General features: G+C 42.7%; 1 protein-coding gene across 6 annotated transcripts in view; it reads left to right on the forward strand.

The window, feature by feature from the left end:
- The window catches only part of SEPTIN5 (septin 5), an 80,094-nt gene that overhangs the window by 56,251 nt on the left and 9,390 nt on the right, over positions 1–14,453 (forward strand). For all 6 annotated transcript variants that reach the window (XM_068243181.1, XM_068243214.1, XM_068243189.1 and 3 more), the window contains 7 exons: positions 352–438; positions 3,764–3,887; positions 3,967–4,101; positions 5,398–5,515; positions 7,828–7,929; positions 9,521–9,617; positions 12,253–12,388. In XM_068243181.1, coding sequence (XP_068099282.1) covers positions 352–438; positions 3,764–3,887; positions 3,967–4,101; positions 5,398–5,515; positions 7,828–7,929; positions 9,521–9,617; positions 12,253–12,388 — 799 coding nt within the window. The remainder of the gene's footprint in view (positions 1–351; positions 439–3,763; positions 3,888–3,966; positions 4,102–5,397; positions 5,516–7,827; positions 7,930–9,520; positions 9,618–12,252; positions 12,389–14,453) is intronic.

Here is a 14,453-nt window from a genome sequence, read left to right on the forward strand (position 1 = left end):
GTCTGTTAAAGCCAGGCTCCAGTCAAAAATTATTTTTTTTTAACTTTTTAAGGCAGTGGGTTTGGTTTTGTAGTTGTTTTAGGCCACTTCTGTCTGTATCCCCATTGAGGTTAACAATCTACAGTTGCAATCACTATGATATCCAGGGTTCTACTCATTATTTGTTTTTATCCCTAGCTCTGTGTTGAGGTTTACCTCATTGTTTCTCTGTGACATGTGTCCATCTGAATTTGTAGAATGTGAACCATAGGATCTGCCTAGGTCTTTTAGCAAGAAAGCCTTCAGGGCTTTCCCACTCTGGTCCCGTTGAGTTATGTTAGTTGGATTACACTTGTCCTTTCATCCTTACAGGAGAGTCGGGCCTAGGAAAGTCCACCCTGGTAAACAGCCTTTTTCTGACAGATCTCTACAAGGACAGAAAGTTGTTAAACGCAGAAGGTAAAGGGTTTATTTTTTTTTAATTTGTGATTATGTGGTTTATTTTATGTAATATGTGAAAATTAAATTCATATTAAATCATCATATTTAAGAAATGTTTGTCTTGAGTATACAGCAGATCAGGGTTGCCAACCCAATTTCTAATTTTTCCTGGACAAAACGGTCAAAAAATCTGGACACCCCAAGTTTTGGACGGACAGAGGGCGGAGTTATGGGTGGAGTCAATAGCGGGCTTTTTAGGGAACTTCTTGTGAATTTCAGGGAGGAAAGAAACATTGCTGAAGCCGTTGATTACTGTATAAGGCTCATGTAAAACAGAGCTCCTGAACTGAGAAGACTTGTTTCCCCATAAAAATAAACAATGTCAGTGCTATATAAATACATCATAATAATATGGTAGGACATTAGACTATGGCTATGGTAGGATTAGATTGTGAGCTCCTCTGAGGACAGTCAGTGACATGACTATGTACTCTGTAAAGTGCTGCAGAATATGTCAGTGCTATATGAATACATAATAATAATATGGTAGGACATTAGACTATGGCTATGGTAGGATTAGATTGTGAGCTCCTCTGAGGACAGTCAGTGACATGACTATGTACTCTGTAAAGTGCTGCAGGAGATGTCAGTGCTATATAAAAGCATAATAATAATATGGTAGGACATTAGACTATGACTATGGTGGTACTAGGATTAGATTGTGAGCTCCTCAGTGACATGACTATGCACTCTGTAAAATGATGCAGAGGGTGTCAGTGCTACCATAAGCAACAGCATAATAACCTTTTAAGAAATACATTTCTCTCAGAGTCTGTCAGAATCACTTAACACTCACCCCTCACTAGGCCTTGGCTTGGAATGCTGTTGCCTGTGCGGCTGTGGTGTGCCTGGCCTTGTCTCTCTCTGGCTGGCCTGGAGTCTGGTGGTCGGATGGATGGCGGCAGCTGGCCTGGCCCCTGTTCGTTGTTTCTCTCGCTGCCTGGCTGCTGGAGCTGGCAGGGCCTATGGCTTGCCGACGCTGCTCGTCCGAGTCTCCGACTCTGTCTCCCTCCTCCTCGCTAGGCATCGCGGTGGACAGGGTTTCCCTTGGTGGCTCGTGGCTGCTGGGCTGGCCTGGGCTGCTTGGTTTGCTGGCGCTGCTCGTCCTCTCTGTGTCTTCCTCGCTCGTGACTGGCTGCTGAGCCGGGCTGCTCAGCCCTCTTATTGGGCAGCAGAGAAAGGCGATCAGTCATTGGGCCGGAGGGGGAGAGGAGGGAGGCTGAGGGAGGGGGGAACGAAGCGCAGCATGGCGCGGCACACATGCGCAAAAGAGATTATTTAAATTTATGACTTTTTTGACGGACACGTGCCCAGGAAATAAATACGGATGCTTGGCAACCCTGCAGCAGATTTGGCTTGGAATTATTATTATATAATAAATTATGGGCATAATTAACTATAGGTGCTATTAGGAATAGTGATACCAAACAGATTGCAAGCAACAAACAAAATACAAAGGATTAGGTATGGACGCCCAAAATCCCCTATAATTCAGCATTTCAAGGGTTAAGCCCCCCCCCCCCCCCCCCCTTGCAATGGAGTACCAGTAGCATCCATCTCAAGCTTCTAATCTACAACAAGGATGTTGGGTAGCAGCACCATAGTCTTAGGTTCATTTCCCAACCAGGACACAGTCTGCATGGAGTTTGCATATTTACCCCAGGTTTGTGCAGGTTTCCTGTAGGTACTCCAGGTTTCCTCCACCCGCATTCTTAAAGTATTCCTGTTTTTGCAGTCATCATTCAGGTTATTTGGAAGTGACAATATGCTAGGCTAGGGAATTATTCTGCCATCTAGTGGCTGGTGTCTAACACAAACTACTAAACCAACCTGGCAGCTAATAATGAGTAAAAATAAAATCTTTTGTCAAGCAAATCTTCACTGATTAAGAGAAGTAATTAAATCTAGCCAATGAATGCCTCTATCTGCTGGCTAGTTAACAAACTGGCTGCTAATGTTTGGCCACGTCTGTGTTCCCCTTCTTGAGTCAGTGGAAATTTACATACATGTAAAAATGTTTGGTCATCAGTACTAGCAACTTGAACACCTCAGATACAGATAATACCTGCTGCAGAACACTCCCAGTTTTATGAATGCTATACCTCTTGCAGTATGCTGTTGTTGGACTTATTTCAGATAAATAATGCTAACAACTCTGCCAATCACAAGAATAAGTGTGGCATTAAAGCAAATTTGAAGTGAAAATAAACTTATGATATAATGAATTGTATGTGTAGTACAGCTAAGAAATAGCACATTAGTAGCAAAGAAACACGTATCCTGTTGTTTTCCAGTACAGGAAGAGTTCAAAAACTTCAGATATCTATGCAAAAGAGCTTCTCTGAGCTATTTGAGTCCTGTTTTCTGTGAAGCACGTAAACCGTCACGAAACGGTGAGAGGCAGATTGAGATACTGCAGGACAGTTCAAAGGGTAATTATTTCTGCTCTGTTTTATAGCTTAAAAGACAGGGGGCTTGATTCACTAACTGGCGCTAAGCCGGTTACTGAGCCCTAACAGTTAATGGGCGCAAACCTGGGCGTTAGGTGGTTTGCGCCTAAACCTTGAATAAAGTCCTGCTCAGTGCGCACGCAGCTTGCATCGCGGGTAATAGTGCGCAATAACGTTGCACCCGCTGCTCTGATAAAGTCGCACCCGCTGTGACGAAAACGGCACATTGGGTGCCCCGTTTCGAGGGCACCCGATGCGCCGTTTTCGGGCAGCGGGTGCGACGTTACTGACGCACCGCGCACTATTACCCACGCTGCACACGCACTGAGCTGAGCTGTGCGCGAAGTAGCTTTGCACGTCTCTTAGTACACGCAAAGCTGCTTAGGGGGCACAAAGTGGCTTTTCACACCGGCGCTAACACTTAGTGCCGGTTAGTGAATCAAACCCAGAGTGTGGTTTTAAATCTGCGACTGTGACCGTATGATGCAATGTTATAAAAAGAAAAAAGATGTATAGCTGAAAATAAAAACATGAGACTTTTCTTTGCTACTAATGTTCTATTAATTATCCGTACTACACATACAATTCATTATATCATACGTTTTTTTCTCTTCAGGTTTGTTTTAAATGTATTTGTTTATAAATTCTGACATGCCACATGGCTCTATTCAAGTATAATGCAGTGAAAGGCAGTTACTTTTTGGTGATGAATACAATATAGTTCATGTAAAATTACAAAATTCACAGAACTGCTTTTGCTTTGCCTACAGTGGCTGATAATGTATCACATACAGTTCTATGTTATGACTGTTGTGCTGTTTGTTCCACCTCAGAACGGATCAGTCAGACAGTGGAGATTTTAAAGCACACGGTGGACATAGAGGAGAAGGGAGTGAAGCTGAAGCTGACTATAGTGGACACGCCAGGCTTTGGAGATGCTGTGAATAACACAGAATGGTAAGTGCCATTCTCACACCAGTGCACATCACGTGCTGCTAAGCGTGGCTCTGTTCACTGACTCCTATCCCTGCTGCAGCTGGAAGCCCATTACTGACTATGTAGACCAGCAGTTTGAGCAGTATTTCCGGGATGAGAGCGGACTGAACCGGAAAAACATTCAGGATAACAGAGTACACTGCTGCTTGTACTTCATCTCACCATTTGGGCACGGGTGAGTATAATACACCGTGACTGTCTGTTTAGTCATTACGCTGGCTTGTCTGTGTTTCAGATCTGTTTTTACACCTAATATGTGGCATAGAGCATGAAAACATCGGGATCCATATCTGCAGTTATTAATATTTGCTTGATAGGTAGGTAGGAATATGTGATATACATAGGGTCTGATGCCGTAAACACCAGCAAAGTTGTCGTGCGCAGGGAGTGCACAACTATTTTACAGTTACTAGATATACCGGCCGTTAACCCTTAGTGCCACATCGCTAGCATTTTAGCGCACATGTTGCTATGGTAATGCACTGCATAATGCGCATTACCATAGCAACATGCATATAATCGCACGTGGCACTAACGTTTAACGGCTGGTGCCCCCCGCATTAGTCACAGTACGATTGGCGTGCACTCCCTGCACACGGCAACGCTACCAGTGTTTACGGCATCAGGCTCGGTTTATTTTAGGTAATCCACTCTAAGGCTAGGTCCACACTATACCGGATCGGAATTATGGATGGTCACAGCAGATCTGATGTACAGTATATTGGTATCTGTTGGTATCCTTCAGGCAGAAAGGGAGACCATAATGGACATGGTTGTTTTCTGTACGATGTCCAGAAACGTGCTGCAGACAGGACTTGGCGTTTTCAGAGACAACAGATACATTGAAAACAGACATATATGAACAAAACCTATAGGTAACATAGCATCTGTGGACATGTCTGTTTCTCCATTGGTCTCCATTGTGGAAAGTAGTCCGAATTTGGCCCTAATGTGAACTCAGTCTAATAAACCATTTGCTGTTGCGCCTTATTGAGACAGAGGACCTGATGCAATTCACTTTTTCTCCTGAGTTTTCTCCTATGAGATCATTTTTTTATCTTCTCTTTAAATAACTTTGAAGCACTTTGCAATTGAAAAAGTACCAAAAATACGGTAGGTGAAAAAGTACTGTCAAGAGTATTTTTTTGCTTGTTGGTGGCTTAAAAGTCATTTTATTAACAAGGTGTGAAAATATCACCTAGGAGAAAGCTCAGGAGAAAAAGTGAATTGCCTATAGGCCAGAGGGAGAAAAAAGTAAGAGTCACAATAATGAAACTTATAAATGACATGCAACTCAGTTAGAGGCTGGATCAGGTTATCAGAGACCTTTATCTGGATCACAAAGTTCTCCATAAAGAGTTAATACAGTTGTCCGCCTGTATTTTGTGTTTGTCTTCTATACTGTGAATATTCTGACTGGTCATATTTCAGCTTATTGTATCCATCCTCTTTTCTTTTATGCTGGTGTTAGGCTGCGGCCGGTGGATGTGGCATTTATGAAAGCTCTGCATGAGAAGGTTAACATAGTTCCTTTGATTGCGAAGGCTGACTGCTTGGTACCAAGCGAAATTCGCAAGCTGAAAGATCGGGTGAGTCTAATAGGAACAAAATACAGCTATATCACTCCAAAACTGAACCACCTACCCAGAAATCGTATCTGTATTACGTTTAAATGTGCTCCAGTGTTTTAGTACGGGTACTGGTAACTTATTTGGCCTCTTCTCCCCCCCCCCCCCCCCCCCAATTAGATTGTGAACCTCATTACGGGACGATGAGGGAATTCAATTGTACAATGCTTTCTGTAAAGCATTGCAGAAAAAGTTTCAACTTTCAAATTTGTATAAAATGAATGAATAAATAAAACCACTCAATTATCTGAATAAAAGTAGCAATATGGTGGTATATTTTCTTCATCTGTAGCAACTCTGGAAGGAGTAAGGCCTGGGTCCCACCAGAGAGTTTTCAGTTGTGCTTTGGGTTCACTGACGGTTGCTTGCGATCCCAAAAAAGCGATATGCTTATGCATGTCAATGTTGATGAACCCACAACCGTGATTGCAATTTGGCCAAATCGCAATCTTGGTGCATGCAGCATGTTAGGAGCAAAGACATAGGGCCAGATTTATCAAGAGTTTCTGAGACAAAATATTAGTAGGTTTTTAGAACTCCGTGCAGAACTGTCTCAGGCACCCTAAGAAATCACTAGATAGTGCAGATTCCTTCTTACTGTAAGGAATAGAAGGAGCTAGGAAGGTCTCTCAGACAGTGCAGTGTGTGAGGGGAATTGCTGTTGCTGAAGTAACCAACACACCTGCTGTCAGCAAGCTCTGAGTGAGGGGGGAGGAGCCCTTCACAAATCACATCTAGCCTGCACTATCTGTAGAACTGCTAATGAGCACTTCTTAATCTGGAGCAGTGTAGGGATGGATTTGCACTTTTCTGTCTTGTAGCTATAGAAATCCACGCTAAACTGCTGCTATTACATAGGCTTTGGGAAGTTTCTTACTATCATGCAGAACTGTTCCCCTGCTGGTTAGAACAGTTTTAGAAGAAAAAACTGTCGGTAATGCTTTGATAAATCTGGCCCTATAGACTCCGTATTTGGTGATAGAGAAGAGCCTGTGGCCCCTAAGGGGAGGAGCTCCACATTATAAGCCACTGCAAATGAACCTTGGGAGGCCCAGTAAGTATTTTAAACTTTATGTTCGTATTATACAAACAAGCAAACACCCCCCCCCCCCCCACACACACCCCAGCAAATTAGGAAGCGCTGTACAATCGTTGGCAGTAGATTGTACAGCGATTTGAATCCCCTTACAAATCGCATTGGTAATCGCTGTAGCAAACGCTAGCATAAACACTGAGCATTTGCTGTAGTGATTGGCGATCTGTAGTGGATTCTAGGGCTAACCTTGGCACTCCAGCTGTGACAAAACTACAAACCCCATCATGCCACTGCCTCCCCGAGTTATGCTTAGAGCTGTCAGAGTATTGCAATGCCTCATGGGACTTGTAGTTCCACCACATCTGGAGTGCCAAGGTTAGCCATCACTGGTGTAGAAAGGAAAAGGAGCTGTCACACATTTTAAATTTAATTTAAATTCTAAGGCAACTTTGAAAAAACAGGATTGAAACGCAACACAGGGGAAAAGTCGCATTGTGCACTACACATGCGATGCGGCACACACAGTGAAGCATACGATACAAAGTATGCTTCCCTTCAACTGTATACATGCATGTTGCCCAGTACACAGCAGACCTTGGGCTCGACTCACAAAAGGGTGCTAACTCAGCACGCCTAAAAGGTTTGGGCGTGCTAACTACAGTGCTAAGCAGTTAGCATGCCCAAAGCGTTTGTTGATCACGTGCAAAGTTTTGCAGTGCGTGCGAAGCGTTGCACCGGGTGCGATCAAAACATTGCACCGGGAGCGCCTAAAACGTCGCACGTGGTGGGCCCGAAACATTGCACTGTGCGACGTCTCGGGTGCACCCTGTGCGACGTGTTAGGCGCACCCGGTGCAGTGTTTCACGCGCACCGCACATCGCTAAACTTTGCGCGTCCTAAAGGGCTTTTAGGCGTGCTAAGTAAGTTGGCACCCTTTTGTGAATTAAGCCCCTTGTGTTATTCCAATGGATTCCACTGCACTGCTCATATAATTGCATGGCATTTGCTTTGTGAACATATTGTGTGACACACCAGGTCCGCGTGAAAGTGCCTAAAGCCATTGTACTGGTCCTCAAGCTTGTGCTTAACAGTGACACTAAATAAATTGCTTAGTCAAATTAACAATAACAAAAAATTCCTTTTCATTGGGTTGGCTTTGCTTTTACCAGCATGACCTTCGGAAGCATTTTTTATTTAGCTAACTTTTCCATGATGTTTTTCCATACTTCTCTCACAGGTCAGAGAGGAAATTGAAAAGTTTGGAATAAAAGTTTATCAGTTTCCAGAATGTGACTCAGATGAAGACGATGAGTTTAAACAGCAGGACAAGGAACTGAAGGTAATGCAGTAAATGGTTATGTGGGAATAATAAATGAAAGGCCAATAATTTTGAGTTGATGCAAAGTTTATGTAATGTTATTAAAGTTGGAATCAGAAGTTAAACAATCAGATGCAGTAGCTGATTACTTTCCAATTCCAAGCTGGGTAAATTTGTGTAAAAGTAACATAACATTTACATCAAATTTATAAATGATCAGCATCTGTTTGGTTTGACCATTTTCTTTTTTCTTTGTTGGCTTCTATATACACTGTATGTGTTTGAAGATAGTCATCTTCTAGAGCAGGGGTGGGCAAACTTTTTTCTGATCAAGGCTCACTGCTACTCTCCACCTCTCTCCCTCCCTCCAGACTTCCAGCCATGATTTGCTTGTAACTCACCCAATCACTCGTTCTAGCGGTGATTGCCATGGCAACATCAGCGTCATGTGACATGCTGTTACGTAATGATGGCGTGCCACATGGCGCCGTCCTTACCATGGCAATCGCCTCTGGAACAAGTGATTGGGTGAGTTACGTCTTGTACCTGTCTTTTTAGAAGAAGGGAGGGAGAAGAAGAGAGGAGGGGAATGCAGCCCTCTGTTGGCGGGACATAGGCCTCGATTCATCATTCTCTTTGAGATAACTTTTTCCAGTTTGTTAAATTACCGAATTCGAAGTTTAGCGATTTCTAGTTGTATTCATCAAGGTTTTTCCTCATTCGGTGTGAATTCGATAACAATTCGATAACAATTCGGTAACCATTCGGTAACATGTCGATATTTCCATTTTACAGTGGTACTTTAACACAAGGCCATAAGATTCCCATGGAATTGTGGGTAAAAGGCAGTCCTTTGAGCACTACGTAGCAACATTCTGAATAGGGCTTTACACCTGGACCAGGATTCTGAAAGTGGTTGGGACAATCCCACAATTTGATAGGAGCCTTTTCTAAAAAAATATAGTGCAGCTAGCAAATTAGTTAACCCTGACACTGCCTGTGTTCTCTTACAAGATAATTCAAGAAAAATGCAGATGTCGTGTTATAGCAAATAAATCTATTCTCTTACAAATTTATATGGTTGCAGACCTTATTCTTGCCCTTCTGCGCCTTTGAATCACTCTCAGCTGATACATAACCACTTCAAATGGCTCCATCTTCTCTGTCAGCAATGATCTGACAGGAATAACGACAGAGCAGTGAAGGAGATAACTAATCCTAAATGTAACGCTAAACCACGCCCACTTTCTTTTTCATGAATTGCACTTTATTCCGTTTTAGCGAATCGTTACCGAATGTTCGCTAACAGCTGTAGATAACTTTGATGAATCCTGAAATGAAGTTAACAAATTCGGTATTTTACCAAACTGTTGTTAACAAATTTGCTAAATGTTGATGAATCGAGGCCATAGTTTGCCCACGCCTGTCCTAGAGTAAACTATGAGTTAGGTTGAAATAATCTTACCTTTACCAGGGGTTACTTTGTAAACACAGGCTTTTATAAGAGAGTACATACCAAGCTAATATTGGGGAACCTGCCATATAGATACTGTATATAGATAATATTTTTTTTTCTTCCTAATGAATAAACCTACCCAATTCTGTACTACAGGAGAGTGCACCTTTTGCTGTAATTGGCAGCAATACAGTGGTAGAGGCCAAAGGTCAGAGGGTACGAGGTCGTCTCTATCCATGGGGCATTGTGGAAGGTAAGCTATATTATAAAGTCTGTGTAGAAGAATGGGGAAAAGGCCAGCACTGTGTCGTTAAAGGTGAAAGTGGTTTCATTCTAAATGCATCAGTTATAACAGCATGGAGCAATACTGCAGCGGTGGGTGTGACCTGTTGGCTGACACACACTGCTGCACTCCTGCTCCATACTATTGTGATTGAAAAAAGAATAAAGGCTTGGACCCACTAGAGCAATTTTGCCTGTATTTTTGGATCACTGACAATCCTAGGAAGTTTCAAAAAACACTTTGCCAATGTACTGCAATGGTGGTGAACCTACTAGTGCGATTGTGATTAGGGTTAATCGCAATCACAGGACATGCAGCATTTTGGGTGCGTTTGTGCTCAATGCAGTGTATAGAAGCGCTACAAAATCGCTTTGTAAAATGATTTTGTAGCGATTTGGGTGTCAAACGTTTTGTTTTTTTAAATAAAGTTTGTTATACCGGTACTTGCTGAGTGTCCTGATATCCCATTTCTGCCTGTAGCAAAAAGACACCATGGCCCATAGCAAAAGAGGTCGCAGGCTATTCTCTGATTGGTGCTAGGGGGCGGGGCATTGGACGGAAGCCAGATATTGGGACATTTGGTAAGTATAATAAAGTATATTTAATTTGAAAAAAAACCCAAAACACCAGTACAGCACCTCAAAACACCGGGAAATGCAATCACAATCGTCCTAGGAATTGTTGCACACAGCCCTTGTGGGTCCCCAATCTAAAACTGCTTTTACACTTTTAAAGGTACAGTGCAGGGCTTTTCCTTATTGATAATCCTTTATACCTTTGTTACACTGATCATTTCCTGGCGATTTTTTTTTTTTACTCCAATTAGTAGCAGTTGTTTTTGGTCATATAGGGCTTGATTCACTAAGACAAATAGCATGCCTTATCAAAGTTAACACGGTTTATCAAAGTTCACACCTTATCAGAGTAGCATAGCGAGCACTACGAACCCGCAGGGGCTCTGGGCAGGACGAGTGGAGTGCCAATTAGCAGGCATAAGTTTGTAGCGCTCGCTATGCTACTCTGATAAGGTGTGTTATCTCTGATAAGGCATGCTATTTGTCTTAGTGAATCAAGCCCCTAGTGTGGGTCCAGTCTTAACTTACAATTATTATAAAAGAGTACCTAACCCAGCTGAATCAGATGAAGATTTAGATCTAGAGCCTATAGTTGAAGATAGTTACAGTAATGTGAAAACATATGTACACTGTCCCTGACTTACTGTTACTATGTATTTTTCACGCTGCCTAGCATGACCTCTGTAAAGGCATTATAGCTTTGCACACAGATAAGGCATTAAATACTACAGACAATGCTTGTAAGCAGCAGAATGGTGAAGTCTGCAGGGGCTTTCTCAGTGCATGTTTGACATGATAAAAGATGTCTATCTGTTGGCAGCTGTCACTGTTGTGTTGGGAAATATTTGCACAGTGCCAATACATTACTGAGGTGTAGGTTAATAACTTGCTATGTTGTGTACAGAGACCCTCCAAAAGGGAATTGTTGCAGACGGTGTCATTATTACTTTACTTTCTGTCCCTGGTAGTAAAGTGGACCTGAACTCTTGCACAGGACAGAAGGAAAACATAGAGAAATGCACCCTGTATGTATTTAGATAGTTTAGCCCAGCCTTTCTCAACCTTTTTACCCTGGAGGAACCCTGCAAATAACTTTTGGATCTCAAGGAACCCCTGCAAACTAATTTTTTGATCTCGAGGAACCCCTGCATTTGTTTTGCAGGAGGCATGGACTTTAAAAGTATGTGTGGCTGTTTATTTCACTACCCCCATTACATTGCCACTCATTATACTGTCTCCTGAGCCCTCAATTTAGTGCTTCTTGTTACAGTACCACCTATTATAGTGTGCTCTATTATACTTCCCCCACGATGGGGGAAAATGCCAAGGAACCCCTGCAGAGTGCTCAAGGAACCCTGGGGTTCCAGGTTGAGAAAGCCTGGTTTAGCCTGTCTAATTCACCCTCATCTGTGATTAATCATAAATATAATTTGATCTCTCAGCTGTGTCAGCAGGCTGCCTCGGCAGAGCTGCTAATTTGTAAATACAGGAAGTTAACTATATGTCTTCTTCCATGAAAGCAGGAGGTAGACACACTGCAGATGTATTGCAGGATTTGTATCAGTTATAACAAAGACATTTACAATTAAAATATTGTGCTGCCTTTCAATTTAAAGTCTCACCTGCATTCAAACACATGAGATCATAAAAGTTAATAATTCATCAAACCAGGTGTGATCTTCTAAGAATGGCTCTTCATCGAATCCCACCTCAAAAAAACAGAACACTTAATCGGGCAGCCTGCCATACAAATATACAAGATCCTGGGGTACACATGACATGGGAGGAATAGAATTGCACATAATGGACATTGCTTCTCTGTTCATATGTTGGTTCACATCTCTATAGAGTACACATGCTTTGCATGAATCAGCTGAATAACAACACATTTTGGTATAACTATAGCATCATGCATGCTGTAATACTGAGCTATCTGCCGCATTGTGTTCCCAGTTTGCAGCCAATATAACAGTATAGGCGAGTTGTCTCATTATTACCGCTATTCACATATGTCCTCTGTCTGTCTGCAGTGGAGAACCAGGCACATTGTGACTTTGTGAAGCTGCGAAACATGCTGATCCGGACACACATGCATGATCTTAAGGATGTAACGTGCGATGTGCATTATGAGAACTACAGGGCACAGTGTATACAGCAGATGACGAGGTATGTCATGTGATCACAATGTGTATCGTGTGTAGAGAAAATGTGGTGTTTACAGATTTCCTTTAAAGCTATCATAGACAAGTGGCTCCCATAACATACATTAGCGGTATAATCACATAATGATATTCAGGCTAACCAGCTCCATAAAATGACTCACCCACAATAACTCCTTATAGCCGTGTAACATCCTGCTAGAAATCGTGGCTTGTAAATCTGGCTTGTCAAGTGAGAGATGTGACAAATTATAATGATGTCATTGCTTTGTATTGCCAACAGAGTAATACATGCTATGCAATACATGTGTCCATCCCTGTCATTTACCGCTAGGACCCACTGCACCCTGCATTGAAATGAATGGGAGCGTTCATCTGAATGCGATTACCAATGATGCCCACTAATGAAACAACCTTGATTGTAGTTTTACCAAATCTATTTAGTAGAAGGATTAACAGAGTGGATATACTTTGGCTGGATACTTTAGGCAGTCCCTTATTTGACATAAAAGTGGTAAGCTTGTATTATTAGTGGCACCTTAATAAAGTTGTGATCATTTGGATGGATCGGATTGCAAATGATTTAGTTGCATGATGCCGTTGACTAGAAAAACTCTTATAGAGAGTTGGTAGTAAGAGATTTGCATGTTGTACTTTGATTTGCCCCCAGCTCAATATATTCATTGGAAAGTCCTTCCAGGCATATTGTAGGACTTTTGAATTGATTCTCAGAATGTATCTAATGAATTATCTCATCATATCTGTATATATATTTTAAACACATAGCAAGCACAAATAAAAAGTAATCACTGGCAAATTTCCTAGCAGATCACCCTGCAAATGTTTACTAGAATATTCTAAACAACCTATATGGGCTTTCTGATGATGCTGTTTGCAATAGAAGTCTGATCATCTTGATAAATAATTCCGTCCATGGCCAGCAAATACACAGTATCCTGTGATGCTTGCCACAGAGGAGGCTATGTATGAATAGGCAAGCAGAAGTCGAGATGGACCATCTTGATTTTTGATTGGATATACACAGTTTCCCACTCCATTATATGCTTACTGATAAATACGCTTGAGAATGGATCCATCCGTTGCACCTAGTAGTTTGACGTTTTGAGTGGCCAGTGAATATATTGCACTTTTTTTCTGGTGGACTCGAAGCGTCGGAGCTGCAGTCACTAGGGCGCGCTCCATAGGCAGTAGCAGTGTAAGGGAGTCTTGCCCAAGGCGCATGTGGATACTCGCCACCCTTCATTTATGACGCAGGGTGAGTCAAATGACGACTCCGCACAAATTCCTGGCGGCGTTAATTACTATTCTCCCTCTGAGTCGTAACAACAAGGAGGAAGAAGTAATTCAGGGCACAGCTTGCCGGCACCCGAATTACACGGCTGGCCGGCCATAGACATGATAGCATTATGTCTATGGCTGCCTAAGACATAGGGCTCGATTCACAAAGCGGTGATAACTCAGTTATCACGCCTAAAAGACTTTAGGCGTGATAACCTTTGCACCAGCAAAGTTATCACCGCTTTGCGCTCTAACTCGCGCGAAGTTCCCGCGCGTACGCACGTATGCGCGTGCGCAAAGTCCCATAGGGCTTAATGGGCACTTCGCGCGAAGCACGGCAAAACTTTGCGTGCGGGAGTTCGCGCGAATTCCTTCAGATCACGCCTAAACTAAGTTTAGGCGTGATAAAGGGCTTTTCACAGGCGTGCAAAGTGTTTGCACCGCTTTGTGAATCAGGCCCCTAATGTTATTATGTTTATGGCCGCCCAGCAGTGTATTATGTCTTTGGCCGCCCAGCAGTGTTTTCCCCGCGTTGCGCTTGTAAGTTAGGCACAGCTCGGGGAAGAGTGTGTCCCGAAAGGACCTGCTTCGTCGCCCAAGGATTCTTCACTATAGGTACTGGCTTACTGAACAGGCAGAGCCGAGATTTGAACCCAGGTCACCTGTATCAGATGCAAAGCCCACACTATCCAGCCACCACATTACACTATCCAGACAAAGCTGCTGCAATTATGATGTTCTGAATTCTAGATCAATAAAACTGCCATTGTAGA

Source organism: Hyperolius riggenbachi, chromosome 1 (assembly GCF_040937935.1).
Source record: "Hyperolius riggenbachi isolate aHypRig1 chromosome 1, aHypRig1.pri, whole genome shotgun sequence".
Lineage (NCBI taxonomy): Eukaryota > Metazoa > Chordata > Amphibia > Anura > Hyperoliidae > Hyperolius > Hyperolius riggenbachi.